Genomic DNA, 24,074 nt, shown 5'->3' with positions numbered 1-24,074 from the left:
TTTTCCCAGTCATTCGGTTTACACCGGACACGCCACACAGATTAGTTTCAAGAAATTGTCGTAGGTCTCTATAGAGACGTTAACATGATTTCCTCTTACTTTATGTTGCTAATAATTTTGTTTATTATTTTTGTTTACACGGTTGCTCGGACGAAACCGTATCCAAAGTCCAAGTCATCGATCGGTAAGTTTTTTTTATTTAAAAATAATATAGAGGTGTTATATATGACCGAAATATTCCTCGTTTAAATTAAAATTCATAACATAATAGTTTGACAATTGCATGATAATACTTTACTAGTTTACTAGTGTTCTATTATATTTTTGGCGCCAGTAATATGTGTATTATATTATATAATTTATATAGTATACAAATATATATTATATTAATAATATATTTATTTCAATATATTTTTATATAGGTATTGAATAAAATTTCAGATCTCTTTTAAGTTTTTAACTTTAATATTATATAAAAAGTCCATACAAATATGTATTAAAATTGTAAATTTGCGATTATACATTCATATTATGACATATTAATTATTATAATAAATTAATATTACATAATATGCATTGAAACGTAGGTAATATGCTATGTATATTATAGATGTGAATATTCTCCATTTTTATATTTATACAATAATCGTACAACGACTTAACGGTACATAATAGGTACATACTTACTTAAAAAGTTTTAAACGGAAGTTAATAACACAAACTTATATTCGCGAGTATATTATTACAGTAGATCATTTTACACCTTATACACCATAATAATATATTATATAATATACCGATATACCTCATACGTAGGTAGGAATCCAAATTCCAATCTTATCACATTGTCATATGATATATACGATAAACCTCTACTTATCTTCATTATTATCTTATACTTACGTGTTAGTTTTTTTAATTCTGGAATTTTGGAATTATAATTTAATTTTAATGTTCTTGAGATCGTTGAGTTTTTAACGCGTGTGATATATTATATCAAGTGCATAATTTTGTAAGGAAAATGTATAAAATGCTTTACATAAAAACTCCTCCACTATTGTAGGTAGAATAAATTTAATTTTAATGTCAACTTTTATAATATCTTGTTCAAAATTAAAAATTTAGTTTAAGAAACTTAAATCTTGATAGGAAAATATTTTTAGAGATTTTTAGTGCACTTATAATTTTTAAGAGCATTTATTATTATATGTATGTTTTTTTAAAGTGTATAGTGTATAGTGTATACATCGAAACTCGAGTGATAATGTTTTATTCTAACGTTTAATGACGTTATACTATCTATGGTTTACTAGATATATTTGTGTTTCGGGAATTATCATATCCTTGTCGGATTCTAGTCGTATAAAACTTCGATATACATTATATACATTTTATATTAAAATATATTTAAAAATAAAATAAGGACAGTATAGTTTAGATTATTATTTTACTATAAATGCAATTAAATGAAATTTTTTTTAATTATGAATATTGTGTGTAATGTGTCTATTACATATACATATTGAATTAATTATTTTTACAATAAACTGTCGACATTTGCATTTATATTATATATATATAATAAAGTATAAACCCATTTATGGCGTCCACACTATTGATGAGTTCCGCGTGTATAGTTGGTACCTATGTCGTATGTAATATGGTATTTTTTATCTAATCATTTTTTGTCTGGAATTTTAGTTAGTGTAAGCTATTTACAGTTCTAAATTACAACTTATAAGTATCACGTCATTACAGTTTTTATAGGTAATCTATGTATAATGTTCACAAATTTATTAAGAGGACGTATCTAGTGTTTTGTCTCCCTCAACGCATAATATATCAAAATTTACGTTCAGCCGTTCTAATTTTATGTCATACGGTTTAATAACTGAACGAATTGACGTATTATCAAACTTAAAAGTAAGACAATTATCTGTGCTTTATCGTGGTTTTTTTACAATTATTAAAATTTTAAGCAAGATATGAGTAGGTATATGTAAAATATTACAATTATAGAAATTGCATAACTCGCTTAAATTAAAATTATTGTAAATTACCTATGAAAAAACCCATCTTTTGACACAAAATTGGAATTGCTGAACACATAAATTTGCTATGTGGCACATTCATAAGACGGAGACAAGCAGACAACACTGCAATATGCGGGTGTGTCGTCCTATTAATACATCCAAACTATCAAGTTTAAAATTTTATCATTTATATGAAATGGTAATTTAATTTTTACTCATCTAAATAAGTTTATTCCAATATTTCATAATATATTTCGTTGAAAATTGTATAAATTAACCCTTATACCAATAGTTAATACTTAATAATATATATAAATAATTATAATAAAATATGCACTTCATTAAATTACGAAAAAATATGAAAATGTAGACAAGTGTATTATATAGTAGCTACAGTATTGAGTATAATGTCGGTATATTGGTGTAAAAAAGTTATAAAAAAGTCATACAGAAAAAAAATATTATTAATTTAAGAAAACAACGATTTGTTTGTAGGTAGCACCACTGCTAATAATACGCCGTAGAATATTTTACTTTCATCAGTAAATTTAAATATTTAGCTGTACAATATATAGTACCTATACACTTCAGTTCTTTGCACTCAAGACATATACCTATAGTGATCAATGGGTTCCCCTTAATTCCGTTTCCCGTGTGATTATCACATTTTGACGGCAGCGAGGTCGTCAGAATCAAAGTCTACCCAGTCATTTTCATTTATTGACACGGTCCTATAATATCGCCTATGATTTTGCACCCATGACTGCATTAGGGGTCAATCGTTACATATCGATTGGCATAAGATTACGACATAGGCATAGGTAGGTAAATACCCACATCGACATTGATGGGCGTTTCGCATCAATTGGTTCTATTTGATTTTCCAGATGATTATTTCGCGGACAAGGGACGACCTCTACAGCAGACACGAGAATACGGTAAGTGCAAATACTCAAAAAGACCATTTTTTTGGATATTGTATGGTAATTATCAAACATATTACTGGACCTGCAGATCGTATAATATTATCTTACAATAATTAAGTCAGGTAACATACAAATGTTTTTATAAATTGATATCTACTACAGCGCAGGCCACGCAGGTTCGTTATTAAATAAGTTACACTAAACTTAGCCACACCAAGCCCAAAAATATATCTTAAATCACTTGCATTAACTATTACTAAAGATGCATGTATACTACTTCAATGATCAATAATTATTTTAAAAAAAACTATCGTAATACACCTACCTATATAGATGCACAATTTTGGATGAACCGGGGCATGTCTGACCTGGGGCGTCGGCTCAAAGAGCTAGAGAACCCGATCGTCGGTCGGGCCAAAAACATAGTGTTCTTCTTAGGCGACGGAATGTCCATAGCAACTGTGACCGCAGCCAGGGTGCACATGGAACAGTCATCCGGCAGCGCGTTCCCGGACGGTAATGCATCGCTGACGTTTGAAAACTTCCCATACACCGGATTGGTCAGGGTACGTTATATTATATTATGTACTATAAAATGTAGTATTATCTCTTCGTTTACACCCGATCCCCTGGAGGAGTAAAGAGGAGAGAGTATATATAGTCTTAGCGCGAATACTCGATTTTGAAGACACGAGTCACAGACAACACATGTATTACAAATTAAGTATACTTACATGGGGGGGAGAGGAATTTGTTTTGGATACGATTAAGCCTACAACAGCAGGTCTTAGACTTTAATTATATAAGGGTACCAAACTATATTTCACCATAATGCTATATTCTAGACCAGTGGTCGGTATAGTAGGCAGAGAGGAAATAAATGGACCACTAAAAATGATAATTTTTTTTTCATTATTTTCCTGTGTAGATCTAGAATAACTTGCTAAGCAAAAAAAGGTCTTTTGGACGTTACGTTTTTTTTTCAAATCATCCGGACCCCCTAACCACTTATTGCTGACCCTAGTTCTAGAGTTCTAGACTCTAGTGTAGATAGCTAAAGCAAAGTAAAAATAATGAAACCCTGCAAATATTTTAGATCTATACCAACGGTAACATATTTATGCGGTACCTTGTCGTCATTGAAAGAATAGGTATTAATAGATAATATATAGGATGACAAGATCATTAAATATATATTGTACTATTGTACCATCAGTGGCGTATCTGTGAACCATATTTTTGGAGTGGAAAATATTAAATTCCTCACTTTAAAATCATTAAAATGTGAAAGTATATTAATATAATCAAAAATAAATATGCATTAAGCAAAATAATAAAAATCGTCTCGGTGGGGGGGGGTTGAAATTCCTCTGCCCCCCACCCAACATAAATGCGCCACTGTGTAGCATTGTACATGTACGATATATTATGTTATACCTATACTTTATTGTGACAAACTTCTATCTTAGGATTGTTTAATATTATAATATTTTTGCACGTGTGCCTATTTCTGTTTTTCCATATTTATGTATGTACATATACCTATATATATACATATAGACGTATTGTGTCGACAAACAAGTGGCCGATTCGGCTTGCTCGTCAACTGCTTACATGACCGGCGTCAAGGCGAATTCAGGCACGTTAGGCGTTTCGGGCGCCGTCCGGGAAAACGACTGCAAAGCGTCGTTAGACTCCAAAAACCAAGTTGACTCGATATTGCGGTGGGCTCAGGTGGCTGGAAAGTCTACTGGGATCGTCACTACCACGAGGTAAGTCTCTGAAAATCAATATATTGCCCATGTTCTGGATAAGTATAGGTATATGCGTGCTATGTCCCATGTACCTGATTACGAATATACATAATATTATGTACATATAGGTATATAATTGGATTCTGAGAACAGGATCAAAAAGTTATAATTACATCTTATATAATCACCTATAATAGTTTTAACAATTTAATCAAACATTTTTCTTGAAAATTATTATGCCAAGTGAATACTATAACTATAGCTGTAGTGATCCCTCACTAACGTTTATAAAAATGAATTCTTGACGTTGGTGATCAGGACTTGCGAAGGAGGGATAGGCGTAGTTCAAAGGAGACACAATAGTATTTGTAGATAAAGGTCAAAGGATAATATGCATTATCACTGTTTAAATTTGTGGAAAGAGCGAAAAGCCTCTGCCCGATAAATTAGTTACGTTTACAGAAGATTGGATAATATAGACTTAGTGTCCGTATTACAATCGTTAAACTAAGGTTAAACCACCGAATTCGGCCGGTAAAATCAGTGGGTTAGGCGTAACCGAGGTTTAAACTATGATTGTAAAACAGGCCCTAATAGTACAAGCGGTGGTGTTGGGACGCGGCCCAACAATACTCGGATATAAATCTTAAAATGGGCGAGACCATTTTCGACCAAAAACGTACCTTTCCCTTTTCGGCCGATTCACTTTTCGACCAAATTTAAAAAATGTCGATTCCCTTTTCGACCAAAATCGTACCCTTCCCTTTTCGGCCGATTCACTTTTCGACCAAAACGTTTTGTAATATGATAATATGTAGAATAAATAATTTATATATAATTTTTGTAAAATATATCCATATACCCATATATTAACATTTTTTTTTTTTATTACGATTATTATGATTTATTATATACGATCGGTGATCGTCGACTGTGATGGTTACTACCATAATATATAGTTATATCAGTATAATATGTAGTATGTTGTATGTACCTGCAAGACTGATCGTTATACGTATTGTAGAAAGTCACTATATCTTTCTTAATATTATATTATATACATTACTATTAGACTTAATAATTATTGACAACAATTGTATATTATTATGTTATTCTTTTTATAAAATATTATGCACAGTGTGACATATTAACACAAAACTAATGTTAATAATATAATAGGTGTTTTTATATTTAAATTTTTTTTTAATATTTTATTTTACAATACTTTATTTTACAACATTTTATGTAACTTATACTTTAAATAATTTTTAAAATTATAATTGCCACAATTTTACAAAAATTATATACCAATTATTTTATTTATTTTACATATCATATTACAAAACGTATTGTTTTGGTCGAAAAGTGAATCGGCCGAAAAGGGAAGTGTACAATTTTGGTCGAAAAGGGAATGGACCTTTTTTAAATTTGGTCGAAAAGTGAATCGGTCGAAAAGGGAAGGGTACGTTTTTGGTCGAAAACAGCTATGCCCTTTAAAATATTTTACTGGGAATGAAAATATTAGAGAGGTGGCGATGCTGAGGCACGGCCCGCAACGACCAAACTATAAGTTGTACAGTTGTGGGATGGTAGACTAATTATAATGATTAACGCTACTGCAGTGGAAAGAGTCACGTATTTATACAGAATCTCTCCTAACTTACATAGATACACGGTAGAGAGTAGAGACTTGGAGGTACATCAAAAAGTACAGATCCTGCAGGTTTTGTTATTGTTATATCGTCCTTGTTCATATTCGTATAGGTACGAGTTAGTTTTGCGAACAGGAACAATATAAAGTGTTGTTTTATATATTGGCTATATATGATGTATCGTTTTTAATTACAATTTGCCCGTGTCGTTTCTTGGAATCGGCAAAAGATTGTTGTAAGAATTTTTGGTACATCGCGTAATATCATAGGTGGAGCACTATGGATATCTTTATTACAATATAATAAACATGTCAATCCCGAGTCTTCGGTCTCGGTGCCGATCGAGTGTTTTCGATATTTGGTATATTACTAAATGTCACAGGTAGAATACAAATTACAATGATATTTATTATATTATAGTAAAGTGAAGCCTTTGGTTTACTACACAACCTATAGTCATACCAATTGAAAATTATGTCAATATCTATTATCTATAAAAGGCTATAAACAGGTTTGGCATATTTGCAGAATAAAATACGAGATAGCTAATAAATAAATAATGATCATAAAAAGGCGGGTAAGTGGATGTCGCTCTGCTGTACAGTAGGTTACAAGTGGATCACTATAGTGTTAAATTTGAATTCAATGATATAATATCATTGTATGAGAAAAACGATTCTGAGCGAAAACCGTCAGTCAGCCTATGATATTACCAAGTATATTTGATGATATTATTGTGAATAAAGTAATTTATATATAACCTATTTACGTGGAGCCTAAGAGCCTTGTGTTCAATTTACAATCTTTAGCTATAAAAGTTGAACATTTTATAAATTTTTAACTACAAAATAATTATTAAATTATAAATTTGATAAATGATGTCAAAATTCGATCTTTAAATGCTTATAAAAAAAAATTGTGCCTGTGTATTTTTAATATTTTTCAACTGATATTGTATTAATTAATCAGGAGCCTTATATTACATTTTTACACTTTTTGGCCCAACAGATAAAACTTTATTGATATTTATTGAAAAAAAAACTAAAAAAATTGAAAACTGAAAATGTCCGTAAACAGCTCAAAATGTATTCAAAATATTTTCAAAATTGTATGGTGTATATAAAATGCCAATATAAACATTCAGTGAAATTTTCAAGTATCTAAATTCGTTCGTTTTTGAATTACAACAAAATAAGGAAATCGCTGCATGAGAAATCGAGTGAATATCCAATGTTGTAAAAATTTGAATTTCAAACGCTTATAAAAATTTAATTTGACTTTCTTATAGACATTTTTTTTTTTGATAAAGGTAGACAAACTTATGAGGAATCTTGTATTACATTTTAAAACCTTAGATTTAAAAAGAAATATTTTTACGAATTTTTAACTCAAAATAATTTGCTAATTTTTCCATATTTTGTCAATTTATGAACTTTAAATGCTTAGAAAAAAAAACTGTGACTAAGGATTTTTAATATTTTTCATCTGCCTTTGAAACAATATACTAGGAGCCTTCTATTAAATTTTCAAGCTTTTTTAGCCAACAAATAAAATTTTATTGATATATTTAGAAAAAAAACTAAAAAAAAATGGAAAATGAAAAAGGCCTTAAACAGATCGAAATAAATCAAAATATTTTGAAAATGTTATAGTGTATAGAAAATGCAAATATAAGCAACCAGTGAAGATTTCAAGTATCTACGGTCATTTTTTTTAATGTTACACCAAAAACCTAATTCAATTTTGTAAAAAATCAACTTTGTGTAAAAATTCCCGTTTTTCCTTAATTTTTCTTTTGTTTATCTTGTCGCTTGTGAAAACTATTGGGAAATTTTTACTTTTGACACCCCAAAGTACCAACTAGATTAACTTTCCTATCAGAAAAAGTACTGTTGAAGAAAATCGAAGTATTTTTACTGCTCTAAAAGGTGTCCTCAGACACAAAAAAAAAAAAAACACACATCATTGTAAAATCAATACATTCATCGCTCCGCTCAGAATCTAAAACTAAAAAGTAATGGGTATATTTGCAGAAATCAATTAATATATTTTTTTTTAAATTTAAACCCTACAGTTTAATTATAGATTGTTTTTTTGCGATTGTAAAATAATACTTAAGCTAGTTAAGCTCTCATAAAGTCATGACAAACATAAATACATTTTAATTGAATTATAGTATATTTTATTAATAATTGTATATAATTTTACATCTTTTTTTTTTTGATTGAATTTTGTTTTTGCCAAAACAAGACATATTTAGACCGGTTTCACAATGTCTAAATTTTAAAATAAAGGGGGGATGAACATTTTTTGATTTAATTACCAGATAAAAGACCACCCACTAGGAAAAAAGTACAATTATTAGTAATAATTATACGGTCTACTTATATACTTAACCGTTATTATTCTAACAATATAAGGTATACGTATTATTATATTATATTATGTTATATAGGTATATATATTAGTGGTCCATTAATGAGATAATATAAAATAAACTCTTTATTATTGACCCATACGAAGATACATCTATATTATACAAGTATATTTTTTAATAATACTGCAACAATGCAACATATAATAGATGGGTATTATAATAGTATACGCGCGAGACACACGCCCCACGTGTACTATAATATACTTATACCTACTATAATTATTACCAGAAGCTGTCTGATATTGCAATTATTCCTGGATGTTCAATTACATACCTCACTTTTGTTTAGTTAGAGAAACGAAAAAATAGATTTAAACCTGATATAGATACCTACTTACATCATTGTATAGTATAAATATAGCCAAATATAGGTAATACAAAGACACAAAGTACAAATATTAAAACATTTTGCTAGATAATAAGATTTCTTATAACTTAAGTTATACGTCAAACGTCATTATAATAATTATTACGTAATTATTACTACCGTTTCTACGTTATTTCATAAAAATCTAAAGAAAACACGACCCCAGTCGGCAGTCCCCAAGACTCCATCGGTAGTCTGATGAGTAATGAAATATATTATGCATACGACACACCTTACCTATAGCCTATAGGGCTATATACCTCTGTTGGACTAACCAAGCACGCTCAACCCCATTTTTCCTCTAATAATTAATTTATTTTAACAGGTTTTTTGAATTTTTAAGTACCTAATATACCTAGTAGTACATCAATATTATGAACATTATTTTTATATAACTAATAGTATAAACATAATTTTTCTATACGATTTACGAATTACGAGTTTTTTGTGCTCTGTATATACTAAATACCTATACTTATTATTTTTAAAATTAGAATCACCCCTTTTTTCTTGTTAATTTTATTTCTAATAAAATTATTTTTTTGAAAATGTCGATGTATCTTAATCTACATTTTAACAAGTACCTCGCTAGTTACCGAATAAAAAAGGTTGGTTGACATTTTAAAAAAGAAGTTCATATCGTTCACAGATATTTATGATATCATAACATATAGCTAGTTCCATTCTTAAATGGTATAAATAATTTAAATAATTGGAAATATGGTCCTGTATACTTAACGATTCAGAATTTGAATAAATACATTATTAAATGAAAAATGAGGATGAGTATGATTGCGGAGAATCGTTTTTGTATATTATACTATATATACAATATACATATATTATTTGAATGTTGACGTTAAATGTTAATATAATATTGGAATTTAGATGAGTTATATTTAAAACGTGCAACATAAACTGTAAACATTTTTTCAACCCAGATGGACGATATAGCCTTAATTATAATTATCCTGGTTTAGATTTAATACTCTCCGTTCACAATATTTGTTTTGTCATCCACAGAGTAACGCACGCGTCGCCGGCTGGCGGTTACGCTCACTCGGCTAACAGAGGTTGGGAAAGCAGTGCGCCCGACGATTGTTTGGACATAGCTCAACAACTGGTGACTCAATCTCCCGGAATTGAGTTGGATGTACAAAAATAAACGATTTTTTAGTCGGACTTCAGATTTTCTGATACTTTAAATTATAATAATGTGTGGTTTTCAGGTAATCCTTGGTGGGGGTCGACAAGAGTTCCTGCCGAAAAATATGAACGGCAATCGAGAAGACGATCGAGACCTTATCGCCGAATGGAAGGTGCGCATGATGAAGAACCACCGAATATACGAATATGTGAAAAACAAAACGGAACTGTCTGATGTGAATCTAAAAGACGTGGATAAACTGTTGGGTAACTAATGAGTATACATCCCCCTCCCCTCCAATCATGAATTGTTGTTCAGGACGGTCCTGCTAATGATTTTATAGTACCTACATGAATATATATTATTTGTATTGTAAGTACCTATATTATACATGGGAATATGAGATGTTACAACACTCGTTATTTCGAAAAGTATCAGTTTATTTTATAAAAATTAAGATTCATGTAATTCTGAAATTGCCTATACCACTCCTTTATTTTTTTTCAACCACAAGTCTATATTTTCAAAACAACAATTTGAATCAAGTTTTTAATTTTTAAAAAAGTTACCTACCTACCGGTATATACTTTAAATTTGGTATTTTGGTGTATAATTCGAATAAGCTGAGTACAATACTTGTAGAAACTATAAATATCGAGTACCTACCTATCGATGCATTTGTCATTTGAAGTAAACTGTTACCAATAATATAATATGGATAATTTGAATTGAATAATAATAATTTAAGGCCTGTTCTCCATGAGCCATATGTCTTACACGGGCACCAAGGAAGTGGAGAGAGACGAGCCATCACTTAGCGAAATGACTATGGCAGCTATCAAAGTGTTGCGGAAGAACGAAAACGGATATGTACTATTCGTCGAGGGCGGCAGAATAGATCATGCGCATCATCAGAATTTGGTAAGTGCATTTAACATTTCACGCGGGTACATGTTACACACTACATAGGATAATGTATAATATACCTATACAGGGCGATTTCTTAAGCATGCTACCCCCATGGTGTCCTTTAATAGTACATTTATTCAAATTCCGATTTTTAGAATTTTTAAGCATATACCTAAAGACTATATTTTAAAATATAGTCTTTTATCTTATATTTTTTTGTACTACTTAAGGAGTGTCCCGTGGCAATACAAACTTCTATTTTCAAACGAGAACCCCCTTTTTTACTGAAAATTATTTAGTGGATGATTTTCTTGAAAATTTTGATGTATCTAAATCAAAATTATAATGAGTACCTATAGTTTCTAAGATATTAAAATGTTAATACTAAAGATAATAATCCTTAAATATGGTTTTATAAAAATAAAAACTACCTATATGGCTATGTGTAATATTAGATGTAGTATTTATTATACTTGGATCATTTTTACAAATTATTTATATTAATAAATCTAACTAACTTTTTCAAATCGTCTAAGCCCCTATGTCTACTTAACCCATTGCCATAGACATACTATCCTTCACACACAATATTTTATTTAAAAGCCACTATTATACAACTACAATAACTTAAGTTACAATAAAATAAAATACAAATATAGAATTAGCATTACGTCAACACATTGACTATATCATAAGGCCAGCCTCAAAAATAGGTGATTGCCATTTTTATAGCCGGTACAGATTTGGTGTTTAAAATAGAGTCAAGGTCGAAAGAAATATTAAGAGGACGTCTCACTCGCATATGTGTCTACGCCTTATACACACGTACGACATAGCAAATTTTCGTTCACCAATTTTAATAGTGTGCACTGTACGTCTGTGCAGTACCGCTAAAACCTTGTAAAGGGGCCACTTGGTGTTGGTTCCGAGGCCCCGCCCCCATCTATAGGTCATTGCATTATGCTCTCATAATTTTGAACTTTGAATTCAAATTCTATAAAAGTTATTGATGAATACGTACATTTTTATAATTTTACTATACGTTACTATTTTATCAGAGCGGGGCACTTCAGAATGCATATATATTATAATTTATAAAATTAAAGATATAATATAATAAATAACCAGAGTCGGACTGGCCCGGACCGCTAGTCCGCAATTTCGGACGGGGCCTCGGCTTAATAATGGTAATTGGGGGCCCTGATTTTGTACCCATTAATATTATTTTAGAGTAAATAGAAATACGAAATAAATTTTTTTTAATTTTATTGTTTTTGTTTACAATCTTGAGAAAGTTCTCAATAATTATTAAAATAATGACATTATCAATCTACGAATTTAATATAGCTGTCTATACACAAATATTATTATTGATTATAAATAGAGTAAAATTGTTGTGACTATTAAATAATATTATATTATATTTATACGGGTGTATGTGTATAACTTGGTATTCGCATTATCACTGATTGTATGTAACTGAATTATTATATTTTGGATAAGTATTGTACTCGTGCACAATTTGAATCTGTGTTTTTCTTTCTAATGTTTGATGTCACAGGCCACAGGCGTCGTAGCTAGTGTAGGGTCTACGCCAGTTGGCGTAATTTGGTCGTTGGATGCCTGGATAAGAGGGATTTCCCCTATCTGACAATAAAAACAGTCCGATCTTGTCGTCAATTTTTACTTAGAACCTGCAGAAAATGTCTTAGCATTTGAGAATATGCTCAATATAAATACATTATAAATTCTATATTGAAAATAGAGTAAAACCAGTTATAATAATACTTTGAAACAATATACTAAGATCCTTCTATTCAATTTTCAAGCTTTTTTAACCAACAAATAAAATTTTATTGATATTTATAGAAAAAAAAACGAAAAAAAATGGTAACTAATAATGTCCGTGAACAGCTCAAAATATTTGGAAAATGTTATGGTGTATAGAAAATGCTAATATAAACATTCAGTCAAACTTTCATGTATCTACAGTCATTGGTCTTAAAGTTACAGCAAAAACCAAAGTCGATTTTGTGAAAAATTTTTATAAAAATTCCCGTTTTACCTTAATTTTTCTTTTGTTTTTCACGGCGCTTTTGAAAACTACTGGGAATTTTAAATTTTGACCTCCTCAATGCACCAACAATTTTAACTTTCTCATCTAACAAGATACTGATACGTTGAAAATCGAAGCATTATTTCAACTACTTACCGTGTACACAGACACAAAAAAACACACTTCATTGTAAAATCAATACATTCATCGTTCCACTCAGAATCTAAAATATAATAACGTTAATCCAAAAAAATTAAATAGTTTTTAAACGTATAATAACTTAAACATTAAAAGAACTGAAAACATAAAAACCATACATTTTTAATTATTAATATTAAATAGGTATATAAAATTTAGATGTGTTGTATTTATTATTTATAGAATGGTTGACTAAAGGCCAAAGAGCCGATGATAATACATAGCCACTACCTGTTTTTAGAGTCTGCGCTCGCCTATGAATGTAGAACACTAGAACAAAGTGAATAGGTTCGTACTTCGTAGTATAACTAAGGCTTAACAATGCCCACTTTCTCAATTTATAGAAGGAAACGTAAGTTCCAGATAGGTATCACTGTAACAGTACCTAACTGACATTTAAATTTGACAAAAAAAAAAATTGTTTATTACTAAATCTAAATTATAGATTAATATTTCAAAATTTGACATAATTTATTGTTCTATAAATAATAGAATTAAATGAAAAATCATTTCAAACAGTTGTAAATACTGAATTCTGGCCGACCAGTTATGTATTTAGGCCAGGCCACCAAGGAACATTTTAGTTGGAGGAAAATGTTTACTTTTGACCCCCCAAAGTACCAACAGTACCAACTAGATTTACTTTCCTATCAGAAAAGATACACGGAAAAAAAAACTATAATATTATAGTTAAACAAATTATAGTAAATATAACTATTTAATAGGTAAAATAACTAAAATTATTTACTTATTATTACTATAGAAATATAGTTATTAGTTATGGTTGGTTTATTTTATTTTACAGTTAATGCAGTTTTTAATGTTTGAATTAACTAAAAAATGTAATTAAAATAGCATATTTCAGTTCGAATAGCTATAATAACTTGACTATACAATTTTAGTAAATCTGATTAATCTTATAGCTAGGTATCCCAATAGCAATTATAATGTACAGTCCTACTACTTTTATAGTACAAACAACTGTTTTGTTTTTTTCCGTGTACTGTTGAAAAAAATCTAAGCATTTTTACTGTACTAAAAGGTGATGACATACACAAAAATTTAAAAATTAAAAAAAAAACACATAATTGTAAAATCAATAAATTCATTGCTCCACTCAGAATCTAAAATGTAAATAATATAATTGTTTTTTTTTTATTGGCCTTAAACCCGGCAAATTGTGTTTATTAAGAATTAAAATGTATATATATACTCAGGAAAAGAACAAAAAAACAGTAGTAAAATACATATTTTGGACCTCCCCCCCCTTCAATAAATCCTGGTTGCGCCACTGCCATGGCCTATGCGGTCCTTTTTGGACGTCCGAGTGTTAGACATTATGGTGATATACTAACCATAAGTTCTACCTATTCGTTACTCTATGCCATATATCTATATAAGCGTGCGCAGGTCCTCTTGACAAAGGAGAAAAGAAGACACTAAGAAAAATATTCCTTCCATCACAGAAAGTGAACCATTTTAGTCACTCTTCACATATTTTGCTGTTCATATTTGTTCAATACATTTGTAAGATTTTAGGACCGATTTGCGGTTAGTTACGGGCTACGGCCTACGGTTGTGTTTTCTCTTTGTTTTCTTACGATATTTTAATTTTTAAGTGAATTATGAGCATTTTCAAATATAATTTGATATGTTGTACGTAACTAAGACTGAGACAACATATGCAGATGCGACGTCCTCTTAAGGCATTTAAGAGAGTTAAATAGAATTTGTCGTTTATCCTGTAGAGCATGAGGGACGTCACAGAAGATACACTAATTTGAATGAAGTATACAAAAAGGCGAGACGTTTAGTCCAAGTTTAAAAGAGTGACTGTGAGTAGGTAGTAAGAAATTTCATATACGTAGGCAATTAAATTGAACTATGTGTGGTCCATAGATATTAAACAGTTTTTTTGATGATATTGGGTGTTATATGTCTATATCTTGAAACAAAGTCCGCAAGTATGTTATTCCAGTGAGAAGACCATAGATTAGATATATAACATTTTAAAAAGGAATGAAGTCAGACTGGGGTAGATAAGTAAGAGAAGGGCAAATTGAATAAGGGGTAGATTTGGCCAAATAATCGGTAACCTCTTGCGTCTTGCCCATATATATCCCAATGTGACTGGGAACTCAAAGGAAATTAATTATAATATAGTTTAATTAATATACACAACGCAGTTATATAACTCAAAAACTACTCGCTTGAATTTTGATTTCGATAGGTACATCAACATTTTCAAAAAAAAATATCTGCTTAATAATTAAAAATGAAAAAGGGGGAGGTCCTATTAGAAAAACGGAAGTTTGTATTGTCACAGGATCATTCTTATGTGGTACAAAAAATCTCAGGGATTCGAAAATATGATCAAGTGTATTTAAAAATTACAAAAGTCAGAATTTGAATATATGCATAATTTAAGCATACAAATAGGGTGAGCATGCTTGAAAAATCACCCTGCATATCGCGGTAATCTATTATTCTTTAATAACTTTGTGAGCTTTTGTGTATTTTATAAAAATAATTTTTTGGTAGATAAAGTTGTAAGGTATCTTAGTACTTATTTAATTTGAACTTAGACGTAAAATACAACACAAATAAAATACAACGTATATCTGCATCTACTATTAGGCACACATGGCGTTAAGCGAAACGATTGCTTTTTCTCGGGCTGTGGACGTAGCGGACACAGTCACCGATCCTGAAGACACGTTGATCGTGGTTACATCAGACCATTCGCACACGATGACCATAAACGGATATCCATCCAGAGGTGACAAGATCGTCGAGCGTGTGGACCGCGGCGGCGAAAGTTACTCAATTTTAAGTTACGCTAACGGGCCATCCGCCAAGTTCCACAAGTACCAGAAACAGCCATCGAAGTACGGTAAGTGAAAAACTAGTTTCGGTGTACCCCACAGCCAATATATATTATATAAACAATATATAGGTGCCCACGTACCGTGCACTTTACCTATCACGAATAACATACATCATGTTTTTCTTTTTTTCTTTCGGCATTTTCGAACTGTGTAGGTGATAAATTCGATCTTTACCCGTCGTTGGTGCCAATGTCTCTGGAAACACACGGCGGTGAAGACGTGGCCGTATGGGCTCGAGGCCCGTGGGCCCATCTGTTCGTCGGAAGCTTCGAACAGAACGTACTGCCTCTGATCATGTCATACGCGTCATGCATAGGTCCCAGCAAAGGAAAGTGCTCAGATAGATAATAATTTAATATTAATTTTGTATTAGTTATTAAATGCAGTATTCCGCATTTTACAATAGTGATTATATCGTGATTTTGTGTAATATTGCCGTTGCTCGTTACTGTGATGTTTGTTCATTTTTGTACATATTATTTTGTGCTCATTTTAAGATGACCTTTGTCATTAAAATATTATTTTACGGTTTAACATAATATATTATTTATTTGTTTTGACCTTGCAATCATTGATCACTTATACACCACAAAAAGTAAATTAATTACTAGCAGTAATTGACATTTATGATTTATGACATTCATTGATACATTATAAGACTATATATGTATATGTGGTTATTTTGTTATTATAACCGTCGTCGTCATCAACATAGATATTATGTTAACATTAGATATCAAGATATTAAAAAAAAATAAAGCTGTGGTTTTTTTTCGATTTGTGAAAAATATAAAAATATAATTATGAGTTATGACTTATGACAAAAAATTAACTCGTAATTTTTCTTTCAATCGTTAAAAAAGTTGAAATATAAAATTATAAGAAAATAATTAGACCACTTTATTTATAAATAATGATATAGTTTGAATTTAATCACATTCTTCTTAATATTAAAAATTGTGCTCTAAAATAATTAGTATTTTCATTTGGCAACTGATGCGGAATAGTTATGGACAATATTATATAAATGGATAGGACAAGGACATGGACCCATGAATAATATTATATATAGCTATACTATACTAGTATGATTATTCTTAATCATCACTTGTATATTTTCTAAACCATAATGCAGTGTTTATTGAACTATCCATGTCAGCAGCAACAGTGCTTAATGGATGGCAGTCATTGTACATCAACACTCTGAAATAAAAATATTTATTAATTTAAACTATAGTAATAACTGATTAGTATAGTAAATTTACCTAGCTGTAACACCATGCTTCTTAAGAAGATGGTAATATGCAAGACCTTGAGATGCAGGAACACGTAAATCTTTTTCACCCAGCAATAAAAGTGTAGGAGCTTGAACTTTATGAACGTTTTTGCACGGCGAACAATCAGCTAATTTCAATAAAACATCTTTGGAATTGGCCAAGCTATCTACTTCAGAGTAATTATAACCACCTTCTGTAATATCCCTGCAAATCAATAATAATAAGTGATTGCTTTCATTTTTAAAAGTTTAAATGTGTAGCAGACAAATTTATACATGGGCTTGCTGATGAAAATTATTCTTACCAATCTGGTAAATCAGAAGTAACAAAAAGCGATAGTAAATCAATACATGGATTTCTAGTTGATACAGCTTTAAATGTATTCTAAAATAAAACAGTTTACATGAAACAAAAAATGTCTGCTATAAATATAACGTACCATTCAGGAATATCAGTTGTCCCAAACATAGTAATCAAATCAGTAACTGGATTCAGAGCACACACTGCTTTAAACTCAGACTGCAATAAATTATATTATTCAAATTTAAAATTATTACTAAAAAAGAAATTCTTTACCGGGAGACATCAAAATAAATATTAATTATTTCATTACTGTATAATTTAAATATATAATTCACTATTAACCCTTCCACTGATATGGACGCATATATGCGTCAAATGTAAGCAACTCTATGGTGCTATGGACGCATATATGCGCCTTATCATTTTAAAAATTCACAATAAATGTTTTAATTCATGTGATAACATGAACATATTATAGTAAATGATTCGACAAAGAAAAGACAAATAAATTAATTCAACAATGAAAGGGTTATGTACTCATTGGAGAAATAGTACTCACTGGATACTGTCCACTTAATTGTGTAACCAAAAATCCACCATGTGAACCACCATATAACAGCAATTTCCTATTGGACCACATAGGATTGGATTGAACTGCATTATAAACATCTTTGACATCGGCATCGCCTATGTTACCAAGTAATGATTCAACATAATCTTTACCTAGGCCTGTCGATCCTCTGTAATTGATAAATAACACAGCAAAACCTAATCATAACACATCCACAATAAATAACAGGTGTGATTAAAATATCGGAAAATATTATTATAACTTGACATTACCTATTTGAATAAAGAATGCAGCCTGAGCCATAAAAGAGTCTAAAGACGACGCATGAGGGCCTCCATGAGGCCATATAATCAAAGGACAATCATTATTTTTTGGTCCATAGAAAATTGTAGTAGGTTTATCTATACATTAAATCAAATATTTATTACAGATCTCAGTAAATAATTTAGTTATTTGGATCTTACTGTAAAGAGTATAACCATGCTCAACAACAAAGTTGTCACTATTAGGAAGGCAATGAGATGGCGAAATTTCGTTAATGGAAATATTGGTAAAATCATATGCTTCAAACGTAGAAAGAATTTTGATAGCAAATAATTGTCCAGGCTTATTAAGCGATGATTTATAACAAACTAAAACATCATTACAAACATCTAATACACTAACACATTCATGAAACGGTTTTGTGATTGGAAGATAATGGATATCTTTTGATTCTGAAAAAAAATTAATAATTAAGGTTTCAAAAATATATTGTTTAACATAAAAATTGTTTGTCATTTAATAAAGTAGTACAACTATTACCAGTATCAATAGCAAATGTATGTATCGAACCACCTTGAGGAGTGCTTAACACAATAGTTTTGTCATCATTAAGCCAACTTCTATTTGGTATTCCTTGATTATACAGGCCATAGAATGGTAATTGTTCATCGTTGACTTGAAGTATTTTAGTGTCAAAATCAACAACTGTAGTAATCTAAATTTATAATAAACAATTATATTAACTTATAATATTAAGCGCAATTTTTATAGATTTAGGAAATAATAAAATTGAATTAAAATAAATAACCTCTTTTGTAGACCAATTACAAGACATCAGTTTAAAGCATGAATGATGTGGTCCACCTGCTAAGCGTTCTAACCACACAAGCTTTGTGCCATTCAAATTGAACCTGGGAGTTTTCACAGACAATTGTTCTGAATTGGAACTCAGTACATCTAAAATAATATAAAATAATAATAAATATAAATATAATTATTCAAATGTAAGTTATACAATGTGAATGTATACTTCCCTACCATCTATTACTTGTATTATTGTTTATTTATCTATAATATTTAATTAGTGTCTATGAACTATAAGAACATACTGGTATTTATTTATCACCTAATCAGAATAACTTTTAGTATAGGTAATATAATTTGGAGTTTAGTTACTTGAAACAATAAATGTCAACTGTTAATATTATATATCATTATATATTTGTTACCAATGAACTTATTTTTTAGCTTAAATGTAACTAAAGTTATCTTCTATAAGTATTATTAAGAATACAATTGTTGGCTTACATAATATAAGCTAAAAACATTATTAAAATGATGACGATTGGATTCATCGGTATAGGATAAGTATAAAACTGCAGATTTAGATAAGTATTTTTTTTAAATATAAATAATATAAACTTACTATATTGGCCACTTAATGTGAGAGAAAATACATGGCTAGGACGATTAGTACAGTAAATTAGACCCAATTTACGAGGTGTTATTGTATATCCAATTGCCACTACTCCTTTTCCATCAGGTGTCCATGTTGCAGTTGCAGGATTAATATTACTTGGAATATTTGAAAGAACATCTATAGTATCTGTTTTTATATCACATACCACCAAAACTGGAGTAATCTTTCCTACCAACTGTTCACCCCAATCTTGGCTCCAATCATATTCTTTACCCTACATATTCATCATTATTATTAAGTATAAATATCTCACAGTTGTAAAAATGATCTATAGGTATACCGGCACAGTGTCACTATTATCTACACCATCTTTATCAGCCGACGCTTTTGGTTTTTGTTTATAAAATGGTTCTGATTTTGGGACTTTTTTCTCAGCAATGTAAACAATTTTTGTTTCATCAGGAGACCACTCCAAAGTTCCAAATTCACCTATAAAATAATAATCAAAATGTTCAAAACATCTAAAATTTAATTTATGATAATAATATATAAATCCAATAAATGTATTAATTATTAATACTAACCATCAGCATAAATTTTGCCATGCACATCTAAAGCGCTCAAGTCATAATTTTTCACCAGAGAACAATCAGCCCATACTTCTAAGTACTGTTTGATATCCTTTCCAGATTCGATTTCTCTAACCACACAAAAATACTTGGTTGATTTTGAGTGCGCGCTTATCAACCTAAATGCATATCATTTATTTTTAATTTAGTAGGGTTGTCGTGTATAATGTCATTAGGGTTTATGTCTAATTTATTTTACTCGTTTGTTATATCAGTTGGTGGTGACGTTAAAGAGTAAGTCTTATAATCTGAAAAGACAGTTTGCCGGAACCTGGTTTTAGCTTGCCTCTCCAATACCCTTTGAACCCAAACAGAATGAACGTTAACAGAAGCTTTTGAGCATTCAAGTATTCTAGCAGATATTAATGCCGGATATTGAGTAGCTATACGATACGCTGCTACGATTTTATCTAACTGCAATGTTACAAAATAAACAATCATATTATTTGACTTTTTATACCTAATATTTTAAATTCTTACTTGAGACATTTTTCAAAATAATACTTAAATATTTATTACTATCTCTATAAAAAAATAGTCGTACTGTCGTAGTATTTCACTTAACAATAAACGAATCGAAATAAATTGTTTACTACGTGAGGTATAACTTTATCAGCCTTTGAACTTACGAATATTACGAAATACGAAGTTTAGTGTTGAAACAAGGCACTACTCTTTGTCTCATATCATTGTATTTTGTTGATAAGATATAGAGTAGTGATCAAGGTGTGTATAATATATATATCCACCTTGGTAGTGATAAAGGTTTATTGTTTAATCGTTTATCGTTTATGTTCTCTAGTAATCTAAACATTCTAAACATTCTCAACACGATTTAAGATAATATTTATTAAACTTTAACTTCAGTACCACCAAAGAAAAATGGTACTACACGTCGCCCCGTATAGTATTATACTTATAATAATTATTTGAGTGGTACATAAGTATATAATACTGTCGATAAAAAAAATTGGTGACGACAGCGACATGTAAAATAATTTAATAATACGACGTAATATCGATGATCCGATATCTATTTGTCAGCATACCAAATAATAATAATTATACTTACTATAATTATAGATACTATTATAGTACATTGACCCATTATTGACTTGTTTAAAAAAAATAGTTTTTAACAACATCAATTTTTTTTGTAATAATAAATATTAAATAACTGTAAACTGTAAATAACTGTAAATTTTCACCAAATATTCATATTAGCATTTAATATAAAGGTAAAAATTTAAAAAAAAAATTGGGTTTTTTTGGGGATATTTAAAGATATTTGTGATATTCGACATTTTTACGATTTGTGTATGATGCCATTTTAGTTTGTGAGTAAGAAAACCTTGAATCATGAATACAAATTTATACTAGATGTACAACCAATTTTAAATTTTAAAATACTCACAACTTGATTTAAATTAAATATAATAAAAAGCATATGAGATGCCCTAGATAATAATCTTACCTTTAAATTTTGTAGGAGGTCAATTCACTCTAGTTTTTAAACTAGCGAAGCTCAACGTGATCTTCTGAGCATACAATTTGCCATGTTACGGACTTGTAAGACGGAGACAACACATGAGGGTATCACGTGAAGTCAAGTCTTTTTAATTTTAAGTTTATTTATTCATGAACACAACAGTTAATAACAATAATATTATATAATATGATATTAATATATTATTATTATGTTATAGTATTGTAACAATTAATAATATAATAAATACTTTATAATATTCGGAAAAAAATTATTTCAATTTTCAACCTACTGTAATACCCCTACTGTATTACTAACAGGAAAATACATTACTAGCAATAATACAGGTATCTACAATAAAATGTAACAACTTAGGCAGTAATATCATTGATTTTGAAATATTCCTACTCTAAAATCAATGGCGATATAGATTGACTCGCCGCTCAGAATCGTTTTTCGTACCTTTGCATAATTTATCATTGAATTCTAATTTAACACGTCACATGTAATCGTAATATTATATTGACATACCTACTCAATGTCGAAGTAGGCTCGACCCGAGCAATGTGCAGCAGACTAAGCAAAACGGTTACATACTTGCTACTTTTTTGTTTGATTTTTCAAACTTCAAACTTTGTTTTTGACATTTTTAAGTTTGCGTTTTTAACGTAGCTAGGTACCTACTTTGTGGATATTCCAATACAGTAAATTATTCCAAAAAAATAAAACTAAACCTACCTGGCTCTACCTATTACATTTTTACAAACCTAAGATGAATATTACAAAATTGTAAGTTATAACATATAGGTAGATACGGGGATACAGGAGATCTGGACTGCAGAATGTCTATTGTTCCGGAGGTCTAGCAGCAGATAGACGTATATCCACGCTGTGTACGTGGCGCACCTACGTATCCACGGTGTGGATTGCTATTAAACAGGCCGGACGTCTGTTTTGCTGTTGCGGCCGCCGATGTGAAAAACGGCCAGCAGAATCCCGCTCCCGCACCTCGGCCGAAGAACAGGTGCAGCGGTAACTCGATAAGCCGTTTTCGACAAACGTCGTTTTTCTTCGTTAGCGTAACGAATCGAAAGTTGTCGTTAAGTTACCTTATCGAGTTACAGAATACCACTGCAGACGAGACGGCGGCAAATGGTGAGTGGTACGTGAAAGAGCACGGTCATTGTGTCCGGGGCTCCGGGCGATAAGTCCTATACGCCCTATACGTTCTTTGCAGGTCTCATCCGCGGAACGACGAGATGGCGGTCGACGGCGTTGCGAGCTCGCAGTGGTTGCCGACACTCGAGACCATCGGCTGGTGGTTCGGCGGAAAAAATAATACCAGAAGATTAACAACCAAAAATGAAATGAAATGTGCCTATATCAATTTTGAATTTTAAATTTTGAACTGTGAATTTTTACAAATGTTTAAAGATATAATTTTTACAGAAAATGACAAAATGTCAATAGAACAATAATTAATAAAGAAAATAGAAAAAAAATTACACCAGACGAGAGTACGAGACACAATAAGCATGGGGGAGTGGTACGTGATAGCGAAGTGATGGGCTACTGGTCACCTCTGTACGTTCTCCCGGTCGGTCCCGTGGGCGGACGAGCGGAGTCGATGGCACGTTTGCTCCCGGGTGAGGACTGAGGACCATCGTGACGGAGGGCAAGGCCCGGCGATCACGTACCCCCATATCCCCATGCTTATTGTATCTCGTCTGGTGTTATTTTTTTTCTCTTTTCTTTTT

The 24,074-nt window shown here is 30.5% G+C and overlaps 2 protein-coding genes across 4 annotated transcripts; one reads left to right on the top strand and one right to left on the bottom strand.

Moving 5' to 3' along the window:
• On the top strand, nucleotides 1-17,152 carry LOC132944734 (membrane-bound alkaline phosphatase-like). Its single transcript, XM_061014217.1, has 9 exons — nucleotides 1-184; nucleotides 2,921-2,971; nucleotides 3,293-3,525; nucleotides 4,520-4,731; nucleotides 10,193-10,322; nucleotides 10,399-10,582; nucleotides 11,065-11,237; nucleotides 16,117-16,372; nucleotides 16,522-17,152. Exons 1-9 carry the CDS (start codon nucleotides 85-87, stop codon nucleotides 16,713-16,715), a joined length of 1,533 nt encoding a protein of 510 aa, XP_060870200.1. The 5' UTR covers nucleotides 1-84; the 3' UTR covers nucleotides 16,716-17,152.
• A 91-nt stretch (nucleotides 17,153-17,243) lies between these two features.
• On the bottom strand, nucleotides 17,244-21,514 carry LOC132944733 (acylamino-acid-releasing enzyme-like). 3 transcript variants are annotated; one of them, XM_061014215.1, is made up of 13 exons: nucleotides 21,312-21,514; nucleotides 21,031-21,245; nucleotides 20,787-20,950; nucleotides 20,543-20,691; nucleotides 20,209-20,476; nucleotides 19,591-19,739; nucleotides 19,323-19,497; nucleotides 18,983-19,234; nucleotides 18,791-18,919; nucleotides 18,507-18,715; nucleotides 18,084-18,163; nucleotides 17,633-17,848; nucleotides 17,244-17,570 (listed from the first exon to the last, which is right to left on the bottom strand). In XM_061014215.1, the coding sequence occupies exons 1-13, from the start codon at nucleotides 21,318-21,320 to the stop codon at nucleotides 17,465-17,467; spliced, it is 2,121 nt and encodes a 706-aa protein (XP_060870198.1). In that variant the 5' UTR covers nucleotides 21,321-21,514; the 3' UTR covers nucleotides 17,244-17,464. The 3 variants fall into 3 exon arrangements, with proteins under 3 accessions (XP_060870198.1, XP_060870196.1, XP_060870197.1); XM_061014213.1 differs by lacking the exon at nucleotides 21,312-21,514 and having other exon boundaries at nucleotides 21,031-21,272; XM_061014214.1 differs by lacking the exons at nucleotides 18,084-18,163; nucleotides 21,312-21,514 and adding an exon at nucleotides 17,949-18,028 and having other exon boundaries at nucleotides 21,031-21,272.
• Between the last annotated feature and the right edge of the window lie 2,560 nt (nucleotides 21,515-24,074).

Source organism: Metopolophium dirhodum, chromosome 5 (assembly GCF_019925205.1).
Source record: "Metopolophium dirhodum isolate CAU chromosome 5, ASM1992520v1, whole genome shotgun sequence".
Classification (NCBI taxonomy): Eukaryota; Metazoa; Arthropoda; class Insecta; order Hemiptera; family Aphididae; genus Metopolophium; species Metopolophium dirhodum.
The sequence above is the reverse complement of the archived record's forward strand: the minus strand, read 5'-3'. Positions and strand labels throughout refer to the sequence as shown.

Coding starts and splice junctions, on each gene's coding strand:
- LOC132944733 (XM_061014213.1), bottom strand. CDS start 21,272: ATGATTGTTTATTTTGTAACATTGCAGTTAGATAAAATCGTAGCAGCG. Junction 20,477..20,542: donor ATAATAGTGACACTGTGCCG/GTATACCTATAG, acceptor ATGAATATGTAG/GGTAAAGAATATGATTGGAG. Junction 19,235..19,322: donor TACATTTGCTATTGATACTG/GTAATAGTTGTA, acceptor ATTTTTTTTCAG/AATCAAAAGATATCCATTAT.
- LOC132944734 (XM_061014217.1), top strand. CDS start 85: ATGATTTCCTCTTACTTTATGTTGCTAATAATTTTGTTTATTATTTTT. Junction 2,972..3,292: donor ACAGCAGACACGAGAATACG/GTAAGTGCAAAT, acceptor CTACCTATATAG/ATGCACAATTTTGGATGAAC. Junction 4,732..10,192: donor GGGATCGTCACTACCACGAG/GTAAGTCTCTGA, acceptor TGTCATCCACAG/AGTAACGCACGCGTCGCCGG.